Below are 13883 nucleotides of genomic sequence, written 5' to 3' on the forward strand. Positions count from 1 at the left end.
ACAGTACCACGTACACTGCATTTCCAATCATGTCAGGGGTAATAAATCTGAAAGACTATACACCAAAGGAAGTAGTGACATTCCGACTGCGCCCCCGGCCCTTCCTGCTGCTTGTATTTATAACATTGTCAAAGAACTACTAAAAAGAGATATAGTTTATAAGTCACATATACATTTGTTATCATAATTTGTGCAGAAAAGTTATTAATTTACATCGAGTGACATAATTTAAGATGTTATTAAAATGACAGACAGATTTGTTGACTTGGCAGAGTAATTCTTTGTTACAAAAAGGCCGTTTTTAAGAAGTTTGTCAATTGACTTCTCGAATTTGCATGAATAAGTAAATAACATGAATTATTAAGATTTACATTGGTTTTCGTCTAAAATAGGATTGATTACGTGAATACTGAGTGAAAACGCTCCTAGTTAACAAATAGGTTTCACTGGGTGATTTTTATTTAAGGAGATCCAAAATACCTAAGTTGGCCACTATTAATCGTACTTCATATTAATTATTAAAGATGAACGTAGTGTTTTTACATGATGACATTTGCTGTATCAGTGACAAGTGATATTAACTTTTGTGTGGGTCAGGAATTCAGTATAATTTAATGGGTTGAGTGTTTATGGAGACATCTTATGGAATCATTGTTAACATACACAATAACTTTTCTATAATCATAAATACTCGTTAAACTGGTTGAATTTGGAGGGTATCGCGTACTTCGGTAAAGTAAAGCCTTTAATATGTTCCGTTACAACAGATAGCACTGATATTCCAATACATTTGATTTTTTCATTATTTTAAAATTTATTATGGACTGCAGCGTAGGAGTTGGTCGCAATTTACTCGTATTATTTGTGTACTCTCGTTGCCAGTGATTCTTGTCATTTGTTCCACAATATTCACTTTCCACTGCTGTCTCCACCATGCGATTATCTAATCGAAGATTTCGTTTTTCAGTTGTTTTAAACGGATAAAAACGCTATTGCTTTCAATTTTTTGCATCGTTTTACAGCACAACTATCCACTGCAAACAGTTGCAATAATATTTGGAATCTTGGAACCTAGAATAACACTCCACACGTCTCTCACTTTCGTCCTGCATAATTCGTAGTATTGACGATGAGACCACTGTTGTCCCAGTTTCCGATACTTTGTACTATTTTGGTTAGTGTTAATTTTAATTTTAACGGGAATAGAGTAATAGGAAATTTTTACAACTATGTTTCTTACCTTTTTCCGTGTTACATATTTCATGGAGGGGAGCAGTTTTATCTCCGCACTTCGGAATTGCACATATTCCTCATTGATGTTTTATGTTTCCTTTACACATACACTAGCGGTCAAATATTTTCGATAACCGACTGTAAAACTGTATACTTTATTTCAATGTATAAACCCAACTACAAATAAACAGACCCAGAATATAAATATTTTCTCTATCACTAAGAATAATAGAATACATCTTAGATTTTAGCCTCTTGAAAGCATCCACCCTACACAAACTCTTGGCATTCAGGAGATAAGATTTTGTAGTGTTTTTGCAGATATCGCAGTCCAATACATCTGGAATTATCCTATTGATCTTCAGCATTAGATGACCTTAGTTTTCTGACCTATCCGTAAAGTTCATCACATGAGAGTTCATTGGGATTTAAGTTAGGTGAGTGACTTGGTCATATCATATTCTTGAGCTATCCACATTTATCTTTTTTACTGACACACACTCCTCACACTTAGAAGCATTTTTGGGATCATTATCCCGCTACAGAGCAATCACACAACCAATAAGTCTCTTACCGGATGGAGCTTTGTTGAGCAGTATCCTGTGCTTCCCTTCCTCCTTTAATTTCTATTAATTCTCACTATATCACCGGCTTTATCACTCGAGAAACATCTCCACACCATCACTGCCCTCCACCATGCTTCACTGTTGCCATCACAAACTGACTCTACTAAGTCGACGAACAAACATTCGACGATTGATTCTAAATGTTTCAAACTTAAATTTATATGTGAGTAACACTTCGGAGGCCCGCCAGGTTAGCCTTGCGGTCTAACGCACTGCTTTCCGGGTGGGAAGGAATGGCGGTCCCCGGCACGAATCCGCCCTGCGGATTAGTGGAGAGGCCCGGTGTGCCTACCAGTCTGTGGATGGTTTTTAAGGCGGTTTTCCATCTTCCTCAATGAATGCGGGTTTGTTCCCCTTATTCCACCTCAGTTACACTATGTCTGCGATTGCTGCGCAAACCCTTTCTCCACGTACGCGTACACCGTAATTACTCTACCACGCAAACATTGTGGTTACACTTGTCTGGCGTGAGACGCTCCCGGAGGGGTCCACTGGGGGCAGAACCGCACAATAACCGTGGATCCCGGATGTGGCGGCGGTGGGGTGAGTGGACGGCTGTAGCCTGTTGCGGGGTTGTAAACCACTGAGGGCTACGGCGGGGACGAAGCCTCCCGTCTCTTCTAGGTTCCCGGTTCAATACAATATAATGCAATACGGCACTTCGGACCTGTGTTGCACACTTTTTATGTTGCTGTGCCCATTTCTATCATTCCACCTTATTTTGTTTGCGCAATAAAGGATTTTCGGTCGCTATGCACCTTTTTAAACCTTGTTGACGAAGTTGGCGTTACGCTCTTACTTCTTCGCGAATTTCAGGTGCTGATGTTTATACTACACACACGAGGACTGATGTCCCCTGTATGATATTATTCGGTGTCTTTCAGATCAAGAAACACTTGCATTAGCACCAGTTACCTTGAAGCTCTGCAATTTATACACGACTGTAGATTGGGCTACGCCACCCTTTGTTGCTACTGTCCAATTAGAATATGATTTGAAATGCTGAAATGCTGGTACATCAATAACCGGTGTAGAGGCCAGAATGTTGAATGCTAACATACAAACGTGTATGCATTGCGTTGTGCAAGTGCCGGGTGCCTGTTTATGGAACGGAGTTCCATGCCTGTTGCATTTGGTCGCTCAGTACAGAAACGGTTACTGCTGGTTGTGTATGACGCTGGAGTTGTCGTCCAATGATGCCCCTTATGTGCTCGATTCGAGACAGATCTAGTGATCTTGAAGGCCAAGGCAACATTCGACACTCTGTAGAGCATGTTGGATTATTTCATCGGAGTATGGAACAGCGTTATCCTGTTGGAAAACCCTCCCTCGGATTCTGATCATGTGTGGCAGCACAACACGTCGAATCATCAAACTGACGTACAAATTTGCAGTCAGGGTGCGTGGGATAACCACGAGAGTGCTCCTGATATTACACGAAACACCCCAGACCATACATAACGCCTGGTGTAAGTCTAGCGTGTCTAGCATGCCTACAGGCTGGTGGCAGTCCCTCAAGTATCCTCCTAACCAACAAACGACCATCACTGGTACAGAGGAAGAACCAACTTTCATCCGAAAACACAACAGACCTCCACCCTGCCCTCATATGAGCTTTCGTTTGACGCCACTAAAGTAGCAAATGGCTGTGGTTTAGGATAAGCAGAATGCACACTGCAGGGCATCTGGCTCGGAGTTGTCCTTGCAGTAACTGGCTTTTAGCAGTTCATCGTACCACTGTGGTGCCAACTGCCGCTCAGAATGCTGTTGCCGATGCAGTACGACGGGCCAGATCCTTACGCCAAACACGACGGTCGTCTCTCTCGGTGGAGCCACGCGGTCGTGCTGAGCCCAATCTCTTTGCGAACGTACATTCTTTTGACCACCTCTGCGAGCAATCATGTACAGTGGCTACATATTTACCAAGTCTTTCTGTAGTATCACAGAAGGAACAACCAGCTTCTCATAGCCCTATTACACAACCTCGTTCAAAGTCAGTGAGATGTCGACAATGGGTCTTTGTCACATTAAAGCCATTGTTGAGTATCATCAACTAACAGGTGACTAATGCTCACGACTGTTACAGTGCGCATTTAAAGCAAATCTGATCTGCATTCTCATAGTGGCGCTACAAGCGCCACTCTTATGCGACTGGGGTGAAATATGAATAGACGTGATCTTTCAGACATACAAAGAGGCCTAGCAATTATCGGTTGTCACACAGCTTCTTCACAGAGTAGCGGTTTTTTGTCTCGTCATTGTATCTTTGCAACTAAAACAATTTCAGACAATAGTTAGCAGATGCTTGTACCACGTGTCAATACTAGGGCTGTTATTCGCCAGCGCGCTGTGTGCGCCTTGAGGCATTGTGGCGTATAACACGGCGGTGTTCTGCTCAGTGCAGTGGCAGCAGTACAACGGCAGCTGCGGCATCTGCGGCGACAGCTTCGGGGAGCCCAAGCCGCGCCCTCACGAGGCTGGTGGTCTCTACGGTCAGGGCGTCATCAGCAGGCACTTCGTCACCGGACAGGTACGTTGCCACTCTACCTGTTCACTTAAGATAATGTTTAACCAGCTGATGAAAATATGATCTGTAGCAGGATGAAGCTGACTGACATTGTTCTGATATTTATGCTGGAAACGTTCCAGTTCTCTACCGAGTGAGTCGAGGGCTATTGGTCTTCACAATTATCCTATCAGTTTCTTTGTCCATCATCAGATGCTCCCTGAAGAACTGAATCAATTAGAAGACTGATCATTCCTTCAAAATAACTGATTTATTTCTCTTCTCGCCTTTCTGTAGTCCTGACATACCCCCATCTAAATTTGATGGTGCCTTGTTGTACACTGTCCGTTCCCAAGTGTACCTGCGCCATGCAAACTGTTCTCTGCGAACTCTAATCCAACGGACAGCGAGTGATGCACGGGCATACCACTGCTTCGGCTTTACCCGCCTTGCTTCCTCTTTTAATATTGTAACGTCCTGCTCAATTACGGTTTCAATTTATTGAGTGGATTTCTCATTCTGTCGTAAGAGGTCCGATAAATGTTGATATTCGATGGCAAGGTTACAGTCGTTTGACAGGCATCGTGCTTTTGAAGGTCGTTTTCCTGTGATGGATGATGACAATTAATATGGCAAGGATGATTAGGTTAGCAATACATACTATGGTCGATCGAATCGTCCGACTTCCGTATGACAAGGGCATTTGAGAATTGTATTTGTCTATCCTTCCGTAGGTCAGAACTGAACTTGAGACGCTCGTATCAAATATGAGAACTGCATCGCTCATCCATCTGTAGTTTCAAGATATGGCTGAAATTGGAGTGGATAAGAGAGAGAGTAGTCGATTTAGATAAAAGGAAGAACAGTTCCCTTGGTATTCTCTACGCCAGGGAAGGTGTGATGATGATGATGGCCAGTTACACTGTCGACCTATTATGCAAAGAAGACTCGAGAAACAGGTGCTGTACCCGAAAAAAATCATGCATCATCTGCGCTGGCAATGCATACCGTGCTTTGTAAGAAAAATTTTTTCCTCCTGTCATATTAGCACACCTTTGCTTCGAGTGCGCTATATCACTGAAAAACATGTTTCCTTCCAGGAGATCCAGGTTGAAGTGGACCTGACGGCGAACCACTACGGCTACTTCGAGATGTACATCTGCCCCAACAACAACCCAAAGAAGGAAGTGGATGAAGATTGTCTCGCCAGGTCAGCAACTTCAGTACTGGAAACAGTATGGTTCTTTTTGTGTCTAGGCGTTGCAGCAGATGCCCTACACTGGGCTTTTCTTTCAGAAGAAACGTAGATGTAATAATATATATATATATATATATATATATATATATATATATATATATATATATATATATATATCAGATTTCAACGCTTCATACAATGGCTGCAAAGAGCTCATACTTTAAGATTTACATCTATTAACTTCAAGCAGTATTTACTATAGGCCCAACAGCAGAAGAAGAATGTGAAACTTCTGATTTAAAATTCTCTCAGTGCACGATAAATTTTACTGACACCATCGAACCTCAAATTCAAGATGGTTCCTCAAACAAGGCTGCAGATTCCATGGCGCTAAATTCTACCTTTCTTTCCTTCTTTCGCCCATAGTTGTGAGATCAACTTCACGCATACCCAGCACTAGACGACGATAAGTTTCCACGCCACGACATTCAACAGGAAAGTTCTCGTTCTCATATGTTATGCTTCTAAATGTTATGGATGCGCCCTTAATCGCAAGGGGCCTCGTTATCTTCGTAGTCCTTCTGTTCGTATTGCCATGCTGTGATGGTTCTAATGGATTCAGGTTGTATTAGTGGTTTACATCTCTGATGCCACGAATAACAAGTAGTTCTTCTCCCTACGACCGGAAGATGAATAACAAGCCTTTTATCGGAGGAATATGAAGTCAGCTGCTTCTATAATTATTGAATCGGCTGATGAGAGAGTGCATTTTCGCTTCCATAGAGTAGTAGCCTGTTACAACAGCTTATATAATTTTAGTAATGGTTCTCGTTTCATCTCGTTATTCATAAAACTGCTGTCACGTATGATAAAGATTTTTAGGCCTTTTTGCCACCTTCTGACAAATTAATTTACACGAGGGCAATATAAAAATAAAAATATCCTAGGTTTGACACAGATCTGGTACATTTCCATCAACTCCTATTCACTGACACCCGCTGCTAAGCAACATCACTCCACCTCACAAAAGAAGACAGGAAACTCGTTCGTATCGTCATGCGAAAAATTTAGAAGACCCAGTAGGGTCTCCATATCCAGAAAGATTGTGTAATCCGCCAACTAGCCCGATGACCAGCCTTAATCCTGAAAACCACCGCTTTCAATCCTGTGGCTGCATGTAAAGTGAGGTCGTCTTTTTAACCCCAGCAAAGTTTCCTGCGACTCGAAAACCTAATTACCGGCTTTCAACCTTCCTTACACCAGCTGGTGCAGAAGATGTGGGACAACAAAAACTGCTTCTACTGGTTCTCACATTAATTACAAGAGCAGTGTACGTTATTACTCTTATTCTAAGCGCGAAAACATCAAATTGTGTGAGATTTCAAACAAACATTAACACTAAGGAATGTTACGAGGAATGTCTTACATTATATGCAGTGAATACATTAACACCAAACGTGTTTCACATTGATTCCATGTAAGAATCCAAATTAACGAGCTCGTTTGAAATCCTAAAAATTTCCGATCACTAACGTAATGTTCCTGGGAGTACATGTTTTTGGCGACTAAGAACAAATGTTATTAGCACACAATAAGCATAACACGAGCAGACAGTGTTTGAGACAAGGCGCCATTACTCTTCAGTCCATGTCATTCCTGTACTTCTTCAGAATCAGGACTCTCCTGCAACCAGTTTGCCACGCTGCATTGTAGGAGCCTGTTTTTTTTTTTTTTCCATCAGACACTGGCTGGCAACTCCAGCACTTGCACGCTAAAGCCAAATGAAGAGTGAATGAACAACCTCGTCATACTCACACGAAACACAGTCGTCTGTCGATTTTTGATCAGAGAATGCTGTCAACCTAATCCTCGTGACACTGTTTAAGTAAGTTGACACAAGTTGACACGATATTTATGGTTTTTTTACACATTGTAAAATCCTTAATCGAATGCACTGAATGTAATAAAAGGCAGAAACACTCACTGCAGTGCATGTGTGTACTAGAGTAAGCAGCTGATGCTGGATGTTGACAGGAACCCGCTGCTGGTGGTGGGTAGTGAGAACGAGACTCGCTTCCACATCCCGGACGGCACCGAGAAGAGCGCGACGCTGCGGTACAAGGTGCGCCTGCCGCCCTTCCTCACCTGCACGCAGTGCGTCATACAGTGGAAGTACATCACGGGTAGGTGTCATAGCAGCGTATCCTGCCTACCTCGTACACTGTTAAACTACACCAACAATGTGGATCACTTAAGAAGGTTGGATGATGGTTTTCCCGAGAGAAAGGCAAGAATCAGATAATAAATTCATTTACCTGGTAACGGAGCTTATGGATGAGAATCGAGCACTTAAGTTGAAACGTCCCCTTAGAAAAATTATACATAACTGTGCTTAAACTGACACACAATATTTTTTTAGCGCAACGCAATCTGACTGTCAATTATCCCTACAAAAGAATGGCCCTAACTAACATAAACCTATATCTTTCACAAATCACTTACCTCACAAAAATCTTCGTTACTCAAGATACTGCAATACAGCGAGCGCCACTACTGCCAGCTAAATAAAATATTCAAACTACTGAAGGCACTAACTACTGATGGGCATAGTTAAAAAAAGAAAGATTTTGAAAGACAACAAACAATGTATTTACCTCACTAGTGTTCAAAAGTCATAATGTATATAGCAGTTCATGATATCCAGTCTTACAAATTTCAAAACTCCGCCATCTCTCTCCCCACATCCACCACAGCTGGCGGCTCCCCTCCAACTGCGCAACGCTCCGCGCTGTTAACATCCAGCTGCCCAACACTACAATGGCAGACAACAATGCAAACTAGCCACAGACTGCACACAGCACAGCCAGTGATTTTCATACAGAGCGCTACGTGGCGTTACCAATAAGAAAACCTTAACAGCCTACTTACAAATTGCAATTTCTAGAAAGCTGAACTTAGGTTGTACTTACATTAACGAAAAGAAAATGCACGCATATGATTTGGAACGAGAGCACAAAATCATATTATTAATTGTCGTAGTCTAATGAGAAGCTCGGTAGAACAAGGGTGTCACGTTTGCTGTGATAAATAACATTAAGCTTTTAGAATCCTACGGCCATAACGGTGTCATGCACAACTACATTACTTTTCTTTCCGCCAAGTTATTTTCTCAAAATCACTATTCTCTTCAATTCACTTATAACTTCCTTGATGACTAGTAATTTCAGTAGAGGGATGCAGTATCCAAACATGTTATAAAAATGGATGTATGAATGTGCTTTCATATGTTCCAAACCTCCTTCAACATTCTGGGACCGATTTGGCTCTGAGAACTATTGGACTTAACATCTGAGGTCATCAGTCCCCTAGAACTTAGAACTACTTAAACCTAACTAACCTAAGGACATCGCACACATCCATACCCGACGCAGGATTCGAACCTGCGACCGTAGCGGTCGTGCGGTTCCAGACTGTAGCGCCTAGAACCGCTCGGCCATGGGACCGATTTCAACCAAACTTGGTACACTTATCCCCTACTGTCACGCAACAATCTCTCTGGTGGTAAGAGCCATCTAAATAGCATGGTTGAGGAGATATGACGACATAAACAATTACATGCGCATGCACAACGTTTAAATTTATTACTTCTGTGCTACTAATTCTATTCCCAATCAATTTCGCAGACTTTATCCACATATTTCGCTAAATGCACCTACAAAACTATATCATGTTACCACACATACCACAGGAGGTATGATGTCGTAAACACTGAGATTCATGAAAAACTGCCACATCAAGCGTGTTTTATTGTGGTTACTATTCACTGCTAAGATACCCTTACAGCCGAGTTACTTTAAGGAAATCCCTGATACTTCGCAGCGCTTTTGACAGCTTTCAAATGCAAAGCACAAACGGCTGTAAGCGAAAACAATAGCCGTCTATAGAGCTATGAAGAGATGTTGCCACAGACACAATTACAAATCTGTTGTAGACAGACGAAGCACCTGCACCCAGACTACAGAAACTATTCCGTAATTTCAAAGGTGTTTCGACGCATACATCGAAATGAAATTTTTTTGGTATTACATGCCAAACACAGTTAAATTTTTGTTTTCATTTCTAATAAGAAATTGGCGAAATGAATACCTAGGCAATGTCGGGTTTTTCAGCTAGTTTTCTATAACAGTTCGCAGCAACATTGTAACCAGTTTCATCGCAGTTAGTTTTGTGGCATCATCTGTGTCCATCAAAATCAATAGCAGTACTGACAGTACCACGGAGCACATCTTCTTGGCTTTTGTAGATCACAGAATAGGTGTCCGGTATCAGGACCATGGGAGCAATTTTGCAGCTTTTAGACGATACATCGATCTTTCTGCAATCCTCCTAAATGGATTTTGAGTGGGGCCTGCTACTCTGGCGAAAGAGCTAGTGACTTTCCCCCAATGGAAGTTTTTCCAGATCCTGTTCGAAATAAACTTTCGAAACGTTCTAGCAGGAAGCACTGTCTTGCTGAGGATTGCTATTGGTAGGAGCAGAAAATGGCGAACTAAAATGCCGCCATTCTACTCCAGAGCTTCATTTGGTTGTAAGGCATGACTTTTGAAACGATTGTGTAAAACGGCTGGAGGGTCACGAAATCGATGATTTGGAGGGTGACCCTCGGAGCTGTAGATGGGGAGCAATGAGCCATATCGGACGCAAGTAGTGCTTCAAGAATGCTGATGTATCAGTTTGTGATTTGGCGATCCCTAGTGATCAACAACGTTGTTCTACCAGTATGTAACTGTCTGAAAGAATTCTTAAAGTGCGTTCTCGTGCCCTGGCATGAACCTTGCTAAGTTATGAACTAAGCAGACTGTTTTCCAGGTGATGTTGGAGTTTAGTAAGGGTACACAGGCTAAAAAGAAAGAGCCTGTACCGCGGTACAGCAGAACGCTGAGTCGTTACCTAGGTGGAGCTGGCGCTTAACGAAAAAGATGGACCTAACGACGTCTAATGGTACACAATAAAGACTGTTTGTGTTCTCACGGAAACTTGAACTGCACTGTTATTGTGTGTGTGTGTGTGTGTGTGTGTGTGTGTGTGTGTCTCCTTTCTTTCTGAGTTTGAACTGTTATCGGCAGAAATTTCGAGAAAGCAGTTACAGGCGGTTTAGTTACTGTATACTACGTACTTCTCCAGTTAGTGTTAGGATCTGAACTGTATGCGATGTAATTTTCCAGTTAGTGTTTCGATCTGAAAGCATTTGTGAAAGTACTTGGACTGCTACAGGGGTTTAATCAGTGGTACACGATAATTTACAATTTTAACCCTTTCTACTCGGTCATTGCAAAAGTGGCGACACTTATCCAGTCTGATTTAAGAGTGTAACAATGCAGTGTATTCAACAGGAAACGTTTCCGATTAAACCTATTGAGCAATATGCTCCGTAATTTGTCTCACGCGCTTCACATGTCCGATGTGTAAATTCTGGCCGCGGCTGCCGACAGCACTTCACGCCAACGCCACCGTAATCAGTGTGTGAGTGAATGAAACTGAGTATGCGAAGTGGTGAGAGAAGACTGATACAGAAGTTACGCAGTTCAACACATGCATTGATGAGCTCAAACGTCATCACGATACACAGTGAGCCTGAACGCCCAACAAAGGCGCTGCGAGCAAGTGACGCGTTAAGGAAAGTGTATAAGCGAAGCAGAGACGAATGCGGATTCATCTAGCGACGTTACTGGCCGCTGCTGTGGATGTCCGCTGGCGTGAGTGACTTAAGGGCAAGGCGTCTGGCCGGTCGCGGTGGTCTCGCGGTTCTAGGCGCTCAGTCCTGAACCGAGGGACTGCTACGGTCGCAGGTTCGAATCCTGCCTTGGGCATGGATGTGTGTGATGTCCTTAGGTTAGTTAGGTTTAAGTAGTTCTAAGTTCTAGGGGACTGATGACCACAGATGTTAAGTCCCATTGTGCTCAGAGCCATTGAACCATTTGAACCAAGGCGTCTGAGAACAACTTTGGGAAACGGGCGAAGCTAGCAGGCTGTCCGCGTGCTCCTGACGTGTGCATCTATGGAAAGTTGTTGAAGAACTTAAAACCACGACTAAGAGACAAGGTGTTGAATGATCATACCTCATCACTGAATGTAAAGGCTTGACCACAGTGTAAAGCAGGATAAGTGGCGTTTGGTGGCACATCTGACGGCGGGATACAATTCTGGTACGGATACAGGTGTTTCGGGACACACCGTTCAGTGCACATTACTCAAAATGGTTTCCGTATCAGATGGCACCTTTGAATTCCTATGGTGAACCGGTGACATGGTTAATGAAGATTTCAGTGGCACGGAATCATCGGCATTCGACCATGTATCAGTGGAGACCTGGTGCCTGACCGGATGAGTCACGTTTCTTGTTATACCGGATACGCCATGGTCTACGCGAACGGCTGCTCGAAACATATACTGCGTCAAAGGTTCGGGGCGGTGTGCTAGGTAGTACATCTAAGGGGTCTCTGGTAGTAATCGAAGACACCAAGACAGCTGTACACTACGTGAACGTTATTGCGAACCACCTTCATCTATTCATAATAGGTCTCTCCCACGAAGGCGATGGCGTCTCCGAGTAGGATAACTGTACCGGTCGGTGGTTTGAAATACTCGACTGTGAACTCACAGTCTTGTCTTGGCTACCAAATGTGAGTGATTAGAACCCGATGGAGCAGTCCGGGGAAGCTATCGGACGTAAGCTCCACTCCCACAGACCACCAGTCCATAATTACGGGAACTGTGTGACCCGTGCGCAGACACCTGGTGTTACGTATCTCTGGAAACTTGCCAGTTACTTTCTGAACACCTTTGCTCAAACAAAGTTTGTCCATGTCAAAAAAATGTTATATTCCTTAAACTAATAGCTATTAGTATCTTTCTGAATTCTTTCTTAAATAAACGTAATGTTTTTACATTTTTTTATACCTATACGCAATGCACTGAAGATCGTTTTAGGCTAATGTAGCACACATTCCTGCTTCAGGGTCTTGCTAAGTATTTCTCTTTGAAAACCACTGCTAATTTAAATTCATAATCTTGATTTAACTGTTTGATGGTGAAATCTCCGTCTGATTTCAGGTAACGTACACATACAAATATCCAGAAAGCGTCATAATTTTAAATTGCTTGTAAATATTCCAGCATGATTCAATTACCTCTCTCTTTTGGTCAAATGTTTGGGCGGAGTGAAAACAAGACACCATAGAAATTACACAATGGATTTTTGTCCGAGTTTTCATATTCAGACGAAGAGTGGGAAATGGACAAATGGGGTATCAACTTGACCAGCGTGAGGATTAGTTTTGCAAAAGAAAGAAATTATTTAATTGCCTTAAAGTAATCAGCGTACTTATGAAATTAACTGATTACTGGCCGATGCATAAATATAATAGCTGCGCCCCGCGGTGTTAACAGTGCCTGAAAAGCTATTTATTTATTTATGAAAACAATGCCTGAGTATATGTTTATTCCAACCTCCTATGAGTCCAACTCCTTCTTCCCTCTCTCTGTGCCATCTCCTCCTTCCCCCCCTTCTCTGACCATCTCCTCCACCCCAGCTCTGCCTCCCCCTCTCTCTGTCCATCTCCTCCTCTCCCCTCTCACTGTTCATCTACTCCTCCTCCGTCTCGCTGTTCGCTTCCTCCTCCCCCTCACGCTTTTCATTCCTTCCCTCTCTCCGTTCATCTCCTCCTGCCCATCCCTCAGTCCATCTTCTCCTCTCCTCTGTCTGTTCGTCTCCTTTTCCTCCTCCTCCCTCCATGTTATCACCCCTATCCCAAGAGAAGCATGGCGGCTCTTACTCCGACAGTATTTCTTTCCAGATCGTAACTAATATCGCTACCAAGTTTCTTTCAAATTGTTCCAGTGGCTTTGGATGTGTATGTTACCCGTGGCTTTCTCACAGTATGTACATTTCAAACATATCTCACGCGCATTTAACACACTTCACACATATTTGTACAAATGTACAAATCTCTAGCCAATCTCGCTCTGCAGTTTTGCGCAGCTCAATGTTTTTGGGTGGTATCTCCCAAAGTACACAATGTGATCGGACACCTGACTGAAAATTACATACAAGTTCGCGGCGCCCTCCATCAGTAATGCTGGAATTCAATATGGTGTTGGCCCACCCTTAGCCTTGATGACAGCTTCCACTCTAGCAGGCATACGTTAAATCAGGTTCTCGAAGGTTTCTTGGTAAATGGCAGCTCTTACGGAAAGACCCTGATCATACGATGTCGTATGTGCTGAACAAAACTTGAAAATGAAAAAAAAAGAAAATAAA

The 13883-nt window shown here is 42.8% G+C and overlaps 1 protein-coding gene across 1 annotated transcript in view; it reads left to right on the forward strand.

Moving 5' to 3' along the window:
• Positions 1–13883, forward strand: part of LOC126358228 (uncharacterized) — a 230950-nt gene that overhangs the window by 193589 nt on the left and 23478 nt on the right. The window contains exons 5-7 of the mRNA XM_050007530.1: positions 4259–4389; positions 5466–5575; positions 7598–7746. Of these exons, the coding sequence (XP_049863487.1) occupies positions 4259–4389; positions 5466–5575; positions 7598–7746 (390 nt within the window). The remainder of the gene's footprint in view (positions 1–4258; positions 4390–5465; positions 5576–7597; positions 7747–13883) is intronic.

The sequence above is a fragment of the Schistocerca gregaria genome, chromosome 1 (assembly GCF_023897955.1).
Source record: "Schistocerca gregaria isolate iqSchGreg1 chromosome 1, iqSchGreg1.2, whole genome shotgun sequence".
Taxonomy (NCBI): domain Eukaryota; kingdom Metazoa; phylum Arthropoda; class Insecta; order Orthoptera; family Acrididae; genus Schistocerca; species Schistocerca gregaria.